Source organism: Lutjanus erythropterus, chromosome 2 (genome assembly GCF_056507025.1).
Source record: "Lutjanus erythropterus isolate fLutEry1 chromosome 2, fLutEry1.hap2, whole genome shotgun sequence".
Lineage (NCBI taxonomy): Eukaryota > Metazoa > Chordata > Actinopteri > Lutjaniformes > Lutjanidae > Lutjanus > Lutjanus erythropterus.
Genome location: NC_139318.1, coordinates 16,140,697 through 16,154,531, shown reverse-complemented (window position 1 = coordinate 16,154,531; position 13,835 = coordinate 16,140,697). Strand labels below are relative to the sequence as shown.

Here is a 13,835-nt window from a genome sequence, read left to right as displayed (position 1 = left end):
CTGGGGGGGCACCCCTTAGTTTGGGAACCACTACATTAGAGGAATGATGAGGTACAGATTGGACAAAAGCTTAATACATGTGCAGTCCAGAGCCCCAGCAACATTTGGGAAAGCTACGAACGTAAAAGCGGTAACGTGAAGGTTTGATTTGTGGTGGTTGGATTAGTCTTATTAAGAAGAACCAGCAAGATGAAGACTGATAACTTTCATTTATTGTTCTACACACTTCAGTGGCTTCACAGCAACACTACTTCCTGGTTACGGCACACATGCGACTGAACTAATCAATCAGATGTGTGATCACTGGAACTACAGCTTGTCCACAGCTAATCTCAAATACTACTAGAAAGTTCAGCCAATTTTTTCTTGTGCACATTCATGACTGTATGCCGAAGGACCTCTGTGATTCAGAATTCTTGAAAAGTCTTGAAAACCCTCTTTTTTATGACATTAAAATGCCTTTTTATTTTTTATGGCAAGAACCCCTTGATGGAATTTGTTCAAACTTGACACAAATGTTCAGTTTGACTCAAAGATGAACTGATTTGATTTTGGTCATCAAAGGTTAAAAAACATCTATATTATCTGTAAAATGTTTAATAAAATAAAACAGTGAGGTGATGACATTTTATATCCAAAAGGTTAAATTCACTGTGACATCATAATGTTCAGCTCTCTATCACTCCTCCGTAAAAAATAGTCTCTAAGTGAAGACAGCATGTTTCTCACTGGAAAGTCATACATGTATAACAATAACTTCCATTTTGACAAAAAACAAACAAACAAACAAAAAAACCCCACTTAATTCATGTAACTAAATTCCTTCAAAGTTACATGTCAATATTACATTCCTTCAAAATCTTAACCACATACATTATATGAGTTTGGACACACATGAATGTAAACTGCAACTTGACTGGTTGGTGGAGGCCAGTGTACCACTGTGGGGCAGTAATTCTGTTTTTTGACAGCTCTGTTTTATACAACTATTGACAGCAGTTTGAAATCTTGTTTCAGCCAGAGACAATGTATGTGGAGATCATGTTAATGTTGGTGGAACATTGCAAATCTCTCCTGGTTTCTTCTGGCAGTTGTTTTGGCATTGCAGTAGGTGCTTCACCACATGTTTCCTGCTGGGGTCTGCACTCTACTGAGTGACCTCCTCTTGTTCAATCTACTTTCAGAAAACTTCAGAACTTATAAGCATGAGTTCTTCTTGCTTGAAATCTTTTAACTTGAAATGATGAGTTGAATCAATGTACTGTACAGGTCAGTCAACTCATTAAATTAAGTTTCTAAAGAAACATGATCAGTATATTTGCAGACTTCCCAGCATGCATTGTTTGAAAGTTGAAACTCTCCTGAGACCCTTTTCATACTTTGAAGAAAGCATATATGATGAAAACTTGCTGTGTCTCTAATACACTTTAAGGTAAGTCACTGTTTCTTGTTTTCACAATAGTGAAAATACTGCAAAACATGATGGAGGTTAGTATTGAATTCAGCCCCCCTTACACTTAAAATTTAATAAAAGTTTATTTTTATAGTGTTTATAGCATCTTCTGTTGGGCCCTCCCTGCCTGAAAAACACCCATATCTGTCAAACTCCACACCTTTAGTTTATAACATAAGCTTCTGTTATTAATCATAAATTGTATACAATTATTATGAAAAATACTGTTGGTGTGATAATTTACTGCATAGCCATCCTATACTTAACATGCTAAAATAATTTGGTTATATTACTTGTTAACTATTTGATGTGAAGAGTCAAGACAGCCTGTCACATTCAGATAATTTCTCTGTTACCATAGTGCAGGCTACCAGTGACATGGCCCTAGAACTGCAAATGCCATGGGAGCAATGAGAGCACAGAGGCTATGGGGTATGACGATGTTCCTCTGTGCATGAATGATGTTGGTCTCTGTATCTGGCCTACAGCAAACTCACAATGCGGTCTGAGTGCCCTGGCCTATGTGACGCTTTGAATACAGTCAAGAGATGTGCAGGGGCCAAGGGCTACATGGAATGAGGGGGCTGAGCACTTGTGAAAAGTTACCACACATTAAATATTAAAATATGATTATGCAGTGAAATTGAGAATCTTGATACAAGGCAGGGACCATTATGTGCAGATGGTCATTTGCAATAGGTCAAGTGGAGGGCTGTTTGTCGAGATAAAGAGCAGACTATCTGGGGAAACTGCTTAGCGATGCTGGTGCATCTTATGCCAGAAGGAGAATATTGCATGTAAGCAGCATGGAATCACAGTGTTGCAGGGCATTCAAACCCACGTTCTAAATACTCTATGTTGGTTTTATATCTTGCATTATTCATCACGGTTGAGAAAGACACAAGAGGCTCTGATTAATCCTTTAAGGCTTGAGCTATTCTTCCTCTCAAAAAGCTCTGGAAGCCTTGGAGTTTGTCGAAGAGGGACCACCAGATCTCATTATCACCTTCTATCTAATACTGACACCCATAGGAAAAAAACACCCCCAAAGCCAGTCACAGTATTTTATATTTTCATGCTAAATCAGCAAACAGTCTCCTAACAGTTGTCATTATTATTAGCAATATCATTAACATTAGATCCAATGCTCATACCTCTTGGCAATTCATCCAGTCTTTGTGAAACCAGAGAGTGGAAGTTATTGCCACATATGACACTTTGTCTAAATACAGATTTAGAGTATAAATACTACTATAAATAAATACTATATACTATAAATACTAAGTCATTATTTTGAGAAAGTTTCTAATTATTTTGAGATAGCATATACAGTATATAAAATCATCTTAACCCGTAAGTTAAACTGATTATTTCTGTGGACTTAAAATTACATTTTATTTGATGGCACTGCTACCCTAAAACTCAGAAATTATTCAGCATATTAGCACCATGTTTCAAAGTCAGTGAGTTTTTGGAGTGGACTTTTGGTTAGATCTTAATAGTCTGTGGTTAACACAAATTTTCATGTTTTGTTCTACAATATTAAATACATCAGAACTTCAAAAAGGCTTTAAAAAGGCTTTAAAAGGCGGTTGCTAATGAGTGGCTAAATGACACTGCAGTGGCTGCCACAGACAAGCGTCACCAGTCTGAACACTAGTCACTTAATGGTAGATGGTCTTGAGTCACGTGACTGTGATGTAGTTTGTTTATAGCCTAAAGTTAGCATTATACTTCTGGCACTTGCGTCTTCAAAAATCAGAAAAGTGGTGTTTGTGGAGATTATGTCGCTGAACAAAATGTAAAAATAAAATTCTGTTGACCACAGAGTTTATCTTCTGCAATAATCTGAAATACAACGGAAAAATCCCACTGGCTTTTTGTGGAGGGAACCAGATCGATGCTAACTTCCGGGCTGTCCAACAAAAATTTGTCATCCTTGCGGGACTTTCTAACTTTCTAAATATTTTAATTAAAATACATTCATTACTGTCTAGCCAACTTGTCACGTTAAAATTACTCTGGCTATATTCACTTTAATTCATTCAAAATCAAAACAGAAGAAAACATTGATGGGCAACATAGCTAGAGCAAAGTGTGTGTGCTCATTCAGTTATGAACAGTGGGCCTCATTCAAGGACATTTTTGTATTCTTATCTTAAATTTCTCTTACTTTTTTCATACAGAGGGCTCGTGCGAACACACAACATCAGACTTAACAAACGCTCAGGACTTCTGATAACTGTGTAAATTATCCACTTGTGAGTATTTGAGTGTATGTGCATTAGACTTGTAAATTAGCATAATTCAAGCCGCAATAATACCATATATGGCTGCCATTCTGCACCATATGTCAGGAAGTCTTCATTCATGAAAACAGCATCAAAGAGAAAAAAGACTAGCTTAAAGAGTTTGGAGTTTGACGTCATTTTGACAGCGTCAGATGTGGAATTAAAAGACCTGCTAAAGTAAAGAAACAGGAAAAGCTAATTCTGTAATGCAGTCTTACTGGATGGTTGGACTGTCACTGAAATAAAGACAACATGTCTCAATTTGAAAATGACTTCAGAGAAAAAAACACTCGCCATAGTAAGAGGTGACTGATGCGAGAGGAGAGAGTAAAGGCAAAGTTTTCATCACGGTGAAAGAGGACAGAACAAGTGAGGATGTTCGCCTGGACAGAGACTTCATAAATCTGCATTTGCAGATATACATCCAGAACACCTGACAGCAGGTAACAATGGATCATTAAATGAATGATGATAGGCTTTATATGTAAATGTACAATTATATTATAATTTGAATTGTAGTCAGAAATTTTTGAAATTATTTTTTTGAAATATTTTTGAAAGTCAAAATGTCTTCAAACTAATGAAATATACAGTCATTAGTAAAAAACTTTGGTTTGGATAACAGCGGACTGACTGCACATGACTCTACAACAGGTCTGAACCTCTAAGAAACAGAGTTCATATCTGAAAGAAAATTTTAAATTCACGAAAATTAGTGAATGCATCAAGTTCTCTTAAATCACTTGTATGCACCACTTAAGAACAAATCTGGCTTGCATGAGGCTCATTGTGTGTGATTTGGCGGTTGTGCTGGGAGTATTGTGGGGCCACAAAACAAACTCTTGTTTAGGGCCACTAAAATCCTAGGCCCAGCCCTGCATCTATTGAATTCACCAGAGGATGAAGCTGTTGTTGCTCAATTAGTTAGAAGTGAAAGTAACAGCTTTTAAAATCCAAGGAGATGGAAAACTGTTTGACTGACCAAAACAACATAATGTCATCTTCCTGCACAGTGATAAGATGGTCGTAGTGACCTTTGGCACATTCAGGCTGTCTGAGGGGCAGACGCGAAAAAAATATGGGCACCAGTGCGCTGAAAGCTCTGAGCACTTCATCATGTTTTGGCCACTAAAATAGCACTCTAGAGGCCACTTTAACTCATTATTTTGGACACTGGGCCACTCTAGAGGGCATTTATCATGTTCAATCTACTATAAGGGCATCCAAGAGGGCACTTTTCCAGGTGTCGTCCACTGGACAAGCACACTGGAGGGCACTTTATTACGTTAGAGGGCAGTGTACTGTGTTTGCGTTTCGACCAGTGGAAGGCACTGCCGAGGGCACTTTACCACATTTCACCCACTGGAAGGGAAGAGGGCACTTCACCAGGTGTTGTCCGCTGGAAGATCACTCTGGAGGGCACTTTAAGAGGGCACTTTACCCCGTGTCATCCACAGGAAGTACACTCTAGAGGGCACTCTATCATGTTGCATCCACTGGAAGGGGATTTTAGAGGGTACTTTGCCACGTTTTGTCCATCCAGTGGAACGGCACTCTAGAGGGCACTTTACCCTGTTTCATCCAGTGGAAGAGAACTCATAACACGTTTGGCCACTGGAGGGGCATCCCACAGGGCACTTTATCACAATGTTTAAGACAGGGGCCACTCTAGAGGGATTTCTCCTGTTTTATCTACCATAGGGGCATCCAAGAGGACGATTTTGCTGCATTTTCTTTCGAACATGGGGGCACCAAGGAGCACCAATTGCCCCCCTGCCCCCACCCTGGGTCCACCAGTGGTAGTGACGGCATGCGTGTTGCTGAGTCAGGCGTGACCACTCTCTCTCTCTCTCTCTCTCTCTCTCTCTCTCTCTCTCTCTCTCTCTCTCTCTCTCTCTCTCTCTCCAGTTGTTTTTTTGCCAGTGAGACTTTGTTTTACTGCCGACGTCATTCATATGCTCTGGACGCCGAGGCTCGCGCGGCTCTCTCCTCCTCTCCTCCTCGTTAATTGTGTTTCCCACAGACAGACTGACAACTTGTTTGTGTGTTAGCGCATTGGCTTGTCCATGGGCGCTGCTGCTGTTTACACACTCCGTGCTGCTCCTCCGCCGGCTGGGCTGTCCGGTGCGCCTCTGCTCTGCGGTCGCTTCGGGATCGGACGCCGCTTTTATGAATGAATAACGAGAGCGGAGGGGGAAATGCCACTGACTGCGAAACTCCCCAGCAGCCGGGCTCCCGGGGGGCCAGCTACCGATGAGAGGGATTAACGACGGAGCGGAGCCGCGGCTCATTGCGGAAAAGCCGACTGCAGACTGGCGTGGAGACGCACCGCTGGGGAAACGGGCTCCATAGCGTAGAGCAGCGGAACAAAACCGCGGTGACCACAATGTAAGTTGCTCTCAAGCTGCAACTCATTAAGAAATGTGAGGAGGAGAAGGGGCTCCTGGTATGGTTGCATGTTTTTCTCTTGTTATTATTATTATTATTATTTGGTAAATATAAACACAGCACCGAAAATTTTAGTCAAAGTGGCAGATTTATTGAACCATAATACCCTATCAGGTGTGATAATAAGGGCCTTGGCAAGCTTCTTCTCAGTCATCTTCAGTGACATAACGGTGATGCACTGTCTCCGTGATAGACATGAATAATAAGGACCAAAGCAAAGCCTCCTCTCCCTCAGCCCTCACTGCTACCTCTGGATCATCATTCTCTGCTCGTGTGCTGCTTCATTCAAGTCACTTCCAGTCAGGAGTTTTCTGGCTCTGACCTCCTCGGGGTCCTACCTAAACAAAATTCCGCTAAGGGACCCTCCTAGTGACCCAAATCAGTGCTTCCCAGCCTTTTTCCTTCAGGGAACACTTTTCTGTCACTGAGTAAACTGACAACTCCTCATTAAGTGACATGTTTTATGGCTATTTCAAAATAATGCAGAACTATAACAGTGCAGAGCAACTGTTAAGCTGTGCAGTTAATCTAAATAGTGAACAAAAACTGAAGGAGGTTTGTGTAGAATGAGCAACTTGCATTAATTTTGAGCATCACAATTGTGAATATTGCAACAAGTTTTATTGGTATTTTAATTAACTTTTTTTTTTTTTTTTTTTTTTTTTTTACAATTCTCTGTCTGTAGAATGAAATCTACATACTTAAAGGGACAGTTCACCCCAAATCAAAAATACATATTTTTTCTGTAGAGCTATTTATCCATCTTCATTGTTTTGGTGTGCGTTGCTGAGTATATCCGCTGTAGACATGTCAGCCTTCTTTCCAGTATTAATATGGTAAGAAATTCCATAGTAATGTCCCTTTCTAGAAATCATGATCCTGTGAGCAGTTTTATGTGGGAACTACCTTTTTTTTCTGGTCAAAAGAAAGTAGTTCCAGTAGATTTGAGATCTAGAAAAATAGATCTAGAAAAAAAGTAGTTACTACACAAAACTACTCACAACGAGGTCTGAGGTCTATCTTGAGTAACATGACTATGATTTCTGTAAAGAGACATTGTTGTTGAATTCTTGAAATGTGTTTTTTGGCGCTTTAAACACCACAAGCTGACTGCCATCTAGTTTCATTGGAGAGAAGGCAGACACCTCTACGGCTGATATCTCCACAACTCGGCAACTCACACCAAAACAATCTAGATGGATGGCACTACAGGTAAGAAAATATGTATTTGGGATTTGGGGTGAACTTTAATAGGCTTTTTTTTCCCTAAATTCAGTGTTTTCTTCTCGCTGACTCTTGGCCATTCTTCTATTAGACCTGTAGATATTTTAACTGTGATCTTTTGTAACACAGGACAAGGTTGTTTAGCAGAGAGTGAGGGCTTTGTGAATATAGCTTGTGTTCAGTTCTTCTCCATGTCCTTATACTGTGAGACCTTTTTAAAGTTTCTATTTAAAAAAAAATCATTTCAACTTAAAAAGTAAAAATTTTATTTTGTTTTCTTCACAGAAGTGAAGGAATTGCTAAGATGTAGGCCTATTGTATATATTTTTAAAAGAACAAAAAAAAATCTTATTACCTTAAAAATCAAAAGGCCTTATGACCCCCTGTAACACTTTGGTGACCCCTAGTGGGGGTTGAGACCCACAGTTTGGGAACCAGTAATATAGTAACTTTATACCATTTCCACAAAGTTATACCTCAGTACTTTCATTACAATCCTCCCTCGGTTTGCTCCATCTGTTGATCAAAGAATGAGTAGACATATAGAACAGAATGAAATATTAGCTGTAAGATGTTTTCTGTATAGTCTTAAATTAGGTGAATATCAACATTAAGAAAAATTAGGAATTGTAGAAAATCTAAAATGTAGAAATTAATAAAATATAACTCTGAGCTTTTGCTCGGCTGCCTCGTTATTCTACAGGTCCATCCACATTGTGGCGCTGGGCAGCGAGTGCCCAGGAGGAGTCGGGCCCGGGGAGGAGATCATGGGCCAGGGGCAGCTGCAAGGTGGCCTGCTGTGGAGCTACCTGGGTCACGGGGCGCTGGTGGGACCCTGTGACCTGGAGAACAGTATTCATAACCCAGCCTTCATGGAGTACACGTCACGTGTGTTCGGGGACGTTACTGTAGTGGTTCGGGATTGTCCCAGCTGGGTAAGAGACAGGTGTTGTGTTTGTGTGCAGAAAAGAATGAGAAAAACAGAGACTTGGATGGGTTGACACAGAATCAGAAGTCTTTGTTTTGGTTTATTTAGCTCATTCATGTTTCCATCCTCAATTTGAATATTAAATGTGAGCCTTAAAGGGATAGTTTTTTGAAGTTGTTTTTTATGAGGTATTTATTTTAAATCAGTGTGTTACAGTCAGTATATTTCCTGCAGTTGATGGTGGTCGGGCAGGCCCCCAGTTTGGAGAAGCAGCAGGAGTCGTGGTGTAGGAAGTAAAGTAATGTACCGCTGTAGACAGGATCAGCAGCAAAATGTATTTCAGCTCCCCAAAAGAAGGTCTACCTAAAAAGTTTAAGTGTATGCCGTATTAAGAATATTGTAACTGCTTTCGCTGCACTGGAAAACTGCTGTTATATAAACCAAATAAAGCTTTCTCCAAACCAGACTCCATTAGAAAAAACAGTAATTTTACCTTGTAGAACACAGGAGTTGTTGATTTACCACTGCCTCGATTGGTTAGTTAGTTAGTTAGTGTTATTGTGTGATTTTGGTGAATTCAAATTGTCCTTTCAAAACACAGAAGTCAGACATAAGATAAACTAACTCACAGTTCCAGGCAGTGGTAGGCCAACAACAACTTTCTCCCTACACCCTCCTGCTGGAGTGATACCAAATCAGATATGTTTTGCAGATGAAGGTGAGATCAGGCCAAGATAGCTAAACATGGCATCATAAAAAGCGGTATAATGAAGCCAGAGCACTGTCATTGTGAAAGAGCGTGCATCACTTCACTGATATGCTGTTTACTTTTCTCTCTGCTTCTGTTTCTCAGAAGACGTACAACATTTCAAATTCCAAGGCCACTTGCCTTCCAGTGCTGATTGCAGGCTTTGTAACAATGTCTCTATTCTTAGGAGGACGCTATTTTAACATGCACTGCACAAAAAAACTGATGAAAGAACTTTTTTGTTCTTAATAGCATATGAATTTGAAATGAAAGCACTGTTATGATTTTGCAGCAGCACTGCATGCCTCTTATTATAGGGCTGTCTATCCCTGTCAGGGGTTGTGCTAGTGAAGATCTGTCAGTCTAATTCTATGTCTCATCCTTTTTTTTAATCAAATCGCTCAAAGCTTGTGAAGTGTTTTTGCCTGCCTAATGAGTTGAGTTGATTTGGAGCAAGCAGCTATAGCCTCACACTAGTCCTTCGGGGTAAAGTCCCAAGAGCCACTCTGAGGTATTTATACAAAGGGAGACTCAGAGGGGAGGGCTTAGGGTTATATGAGGTGAGGTTCACAGTACAGGTTGGGTATGGAGACAATTCTGTTTATTGTGTTCCTCTTGTCTGTCCTCATCTGACCTCCTTCTATTTTTATTTGTTGTCCTTTTCTTGTCTCTCCAGGACTTGCTGGACAGCGATTGGGCCAGCGTACGGAAAGTTCTCGAGCAGGCGGACATCCTGGTCATTAAATATTCAGTCACTGACAAACTGGCCTTCCAGCAGGTCAGGAATGGCTATGCTCCGAGACTCCGCCCACTCCTGAGGCACTGGGGGGTGCCTGTCATCCTGGTCGCAGTTGGAGCACGGCTGAACGGTGAGGACGCTTTTGTTCTGTGTTTTTGTTCGAGCCGGAGTGAGTTTAGTATTGCCAGCAACACTGTGACAACTGACGGTTCCATTCACAATTTGTCATTGTTGTACCATGAACAATGAGCGGCAGCTATTGAACGTGATATCCTGGTATTTTATGGTTAATCTACGGTTGCCTCAGTTGTTGAGTTTGATTTCCAGACAATATCATGTTCTGCTCGTTGGGCCAGTGAGATCACTGTCTGAGTCTTGTGTCCTCTAGTGTGTCCTCACAGCAATGAGGAGGATGCTTGTGATTAAATCTCCTCTTGGCTGCCTCTAGGCTGTCAGCTCACATGCTTCCCTGCAGGAAAACCACCAAATTAAGACCTTAAGTTGATATTTTTGAAATATTATAAGCCTTGCATGCAGATGAAAGCTTACATAGCCCTTCAGTATAAACTGTGATGGCTGAAAGTGCAGCACAACAATAGTGCTAGACCGATATTGGCCTATCACAGCTATATCAGTCTATATCAGTATTGTCATATATGCATCAATATGAAAAAAGAACATATAACAGAACATGCAGAGTGTTTTATTTATTTTGTTTTTAATTTCCAGTATAAGTGCATCTTGATTCTCTCTTAGTTACATTTACTATGAAAGCTTTTGTCTAGGGATACGTACAATCCTCTGATCTTTTCATCAAGCATCTTCTCCATTCACTCCAGCGATGCAGTCATTTAATTTTCAGTCAGCATTGTTTCATAGTTTCTTCCCACTTTTCTCACTCATTGTTGCATTGTGGTTACGGCCTTTACAGCAGATGAATCATACAAAATGAGTCTTCCTTCTGAGGACCGATTGAACCACATAAAAGTTCTTTTTCATGTGTTTTATCAAAAGAAAAATAAACACACCGCTCATACATTATATGCAACCTAACCTGAACCGGTTGTTGTTATATATACATGCTGTATTATGTTAGGGCTGCAGCGGCCGAGTATTTTCATTAGCAGGTAATGTGTCTTTAGCTCAACAGTGAGCTTTTGGCAGTGAAAATCCCATTCATATTCTGAGTAGAGGATTTAGATTTTTAGTCATAATTTCGTAACCATCAAAGGTAGGTCCACCATGAGCTATGAGATTGTGAAACAACAATAAATACAAGTCCGTATGATGCGTATTATTCGCAATGTCAAGGAGAAAGACTTCAACACCCACAAACCTAAAGTGTAACAGCAAAAAATGCTGTTGAAACCCGAGGACTCTTCATTTACTATCATAAATGACAAAGAAAAGCAGCAGTTGACTAAAAGATTAATCGACAAAGCATTGGAGCTCTAGTATATACAAAGAATACAAAGTGTCTGGGTATAAACATGCTATTTGGCTATTCACACCAAATCCCCTTGTTTTGGCTATAAGGAACGATGAGTTCACTATGAATAAGAAGCTGTTGTGGATGAATAGGTTAAAGGCCTGGCTTTCTTGCAGGACAGTGGGGTTTGAATCCTGTCCTGGACAAGTTAGTGAAGTTACATGTCAGTGGTACCTGTCAGTTTTCTATTATTATAGGCAACAGAACTACTTTATTAGGCGTAGGGGAATATCATGGTTTGTCTCTGCCATGAGGGTGTAAGTAGTCACATTGGAAATTTAACCTTGAGTGCAAATAGCATTGTTAGGCTATAGACACTTGTGTGCTTGTCTCTGCCATGCTAGGCTATATACACCCAGGTCTAAATAGTGCCGTTTGCTTCCCATATCAGACCCGGCTTAAAGAAATCCTGTATCAGTGGTGTTCTACACAGCAATAGTTAGTCCCTTAAGTAGGACTGGGGCTGTTGGGTGTAGTCTCACTGGAGGCTGCTCAGCACATCTGTAATTATCATGCATGCATAGTGACACCTCAGTTAGTCTGTGTGTTTTTGCACACACACTGACCCCTTGTCAAATCCCGATTTCGTAAACAAGCTTATCAAATGCACCAGGTTGTATTTTTAGCTCGTCTGCTCGACATACTTTGAGATCCTGTCAGAGCTCCGCTGCGGAATGATCACAGTGTGAGTAGAGTCTTTGCCAGAGAGAGGAGGAGAGAAGAGGAGGAGAGTGTGAGAGTGTGTACCTGTGAGCCTTTGTTTGTGTTGTTGTTTGTGGCTGCTGTGAGTATTTTTCATGCTATCCCCTCATGACTGCAGAGAATGATGGCTGAGCTCTGAGCGCTTCCTGCTGCTCGACTTTAGACCACCTAAGGCACAGCTGTGGCAGAGAGCGCTGCCGTACGTGTATTAACGTGGCCATTAAACCAGCGCCGAACGCAGGAGCACGGACAGATTTATCCAAGGGCACACACACACTCTCACGCACACAAACATACCACTGATATGCCAAGTCACTGCCTGTCAGACACTCACAAACACACACTCTGATTTTTATTCTGCCTCTCTTTCTCTCTTTCTCTCCCCCCCTCTCTCTCTCTTTCACACACACACACACGCACACGCACACACACACACACACACACACACACACACACACACACACACTTTATCTAGCTCCGTCTCTGTCATGCCTGTAGGTTATTAGCAGTATGATTTATCAAATGCCTCAGCACTTAGCTGTGTGTCCCGTTCATTCTCTCTTTCTCTCTGGCTCTCTTCTCCTTTGTGCAGTCTTTTTTTCTCCTTGGAGCTAATCCCTCCAAATTTTCTGTCTGATTCTGTCTCTTTGGTCCCCATTCACACATGCCACAGTGTGGCTGGTCCTAGTGCACGTGCCATTGCAGATTTTATGTGTTTAGATCGCCTGTCTTTTTTTGTTGTTGTAAGAGGATTATTTCTTCGGACTGAAGAAAAAATGTGGCCTGGAAGTATTAAATATAAGAAAAACAAAGACCTAATGACATTTCAGGAACCAAAATCACAAAAAAAAATCAAACATCAATCTCAAACACACCTCTCTCATTTAAAAGCCCTATTGCTGTCTACATAGTTGCTCTGAGATATGACTTAGAGCATAGGTCATAGCAAGTCGTCATAAAAGCACTTGTGACTGTGGCATCTGGTTTTTATGTTCTGTTTCGTGAGATACATTTTCTATTATAATTTGTTTTGTGAAATGCTGTGTTTTTTGTGGAGGCAAATGGTCTCCCACCAAGGGCTTGGTTCTGCTCGAGGTTTCTGCCTGTTAAAGGACCAGTGTGTAAGACTTACTGGGATTAATTAGCAGACTATGGCAGAAACCTGAATAGAATCTTCCTAAGTATGTTTTCATTGCTGTTTAATCACCTGAAGATATGAATCATTGTATTTTTGTAACCTGAGAATTTATCTCTTCAGAGGGTGCGTGTCCTCTTTCAGGCCACCATGTTGAACTGCCACGTTTCTTCAGTAGTCCAGAACAGGCAAAGCAAACACTAGCTATAGATACAGATACAAACAAAACCCTTCACACTGGTCCTTTGAAATGGGGTTTTCACTCCCCACTGTCACCAAGTGCTTATTCATGGCGTGAAGTGTGCATTATTGGGTCCCTGTAAATAATATTATAAAGAGTACGGTCTAGACCTGCTCTATATGAAAACTTCCCTCAGATAACTTCTGTTGTGAGTTGGCGTTATGTATAAAATACAATTTGCTTGACTTGTTCTGTTCATCAGAGTTTTTGTGATGTATTATATTCAGCATATTCTTAAAATCTGTTTTATACATTTTGCTGCATTTGTATTTTCAGTATTGGCATACTCTGTTCCTTTAGGCTTTGTTAAGCACTTCAGTCCAGTCTGAGAGTAGATTGATTCATACTCTTGGAAAGTGATGAGGGTGTTTAGGACTACATACAGTATAATACTTGTTCTGCTCTCTGGTGTGAACCCGACGATGCCTGACAAATTT

The 13,835-nt window shown here is 40.6% G+C and overlaps 1 protein-coding gene across 1 annotated transcript in view; it reads left to right on the top strand.

Moving 5' to 3' along the window:
* Window positions 1–5,646: 5,646 nt before the first annotated feature.
* The window catches only part of rhobtb3 (Rho related BTB domain containing 3), a 39,854-nt gene continuing 31,665 nt past the window's right edge, over window positions 5,647–13,835 (top strand). Inside the window, exons 1-3 of the mRNA XM_084729703.1 lie at window positions 5,647–6,132; window positions 8,120–8,351; window positions 9,769–9,961. Coding sequence (XP_084585829.1) covers window positions 6,131–6,132; window positions 8,120–8,351; window positions 9,769–9,961 — 427 coding nt within the window. The 5' untranslated portion in view covers window positions 5,647–6,130. The remainder of the gene's footprint in view (window positions 6,133–8,119; window positions 8,352–9,768; window positions 9,962–13,835) is intronic.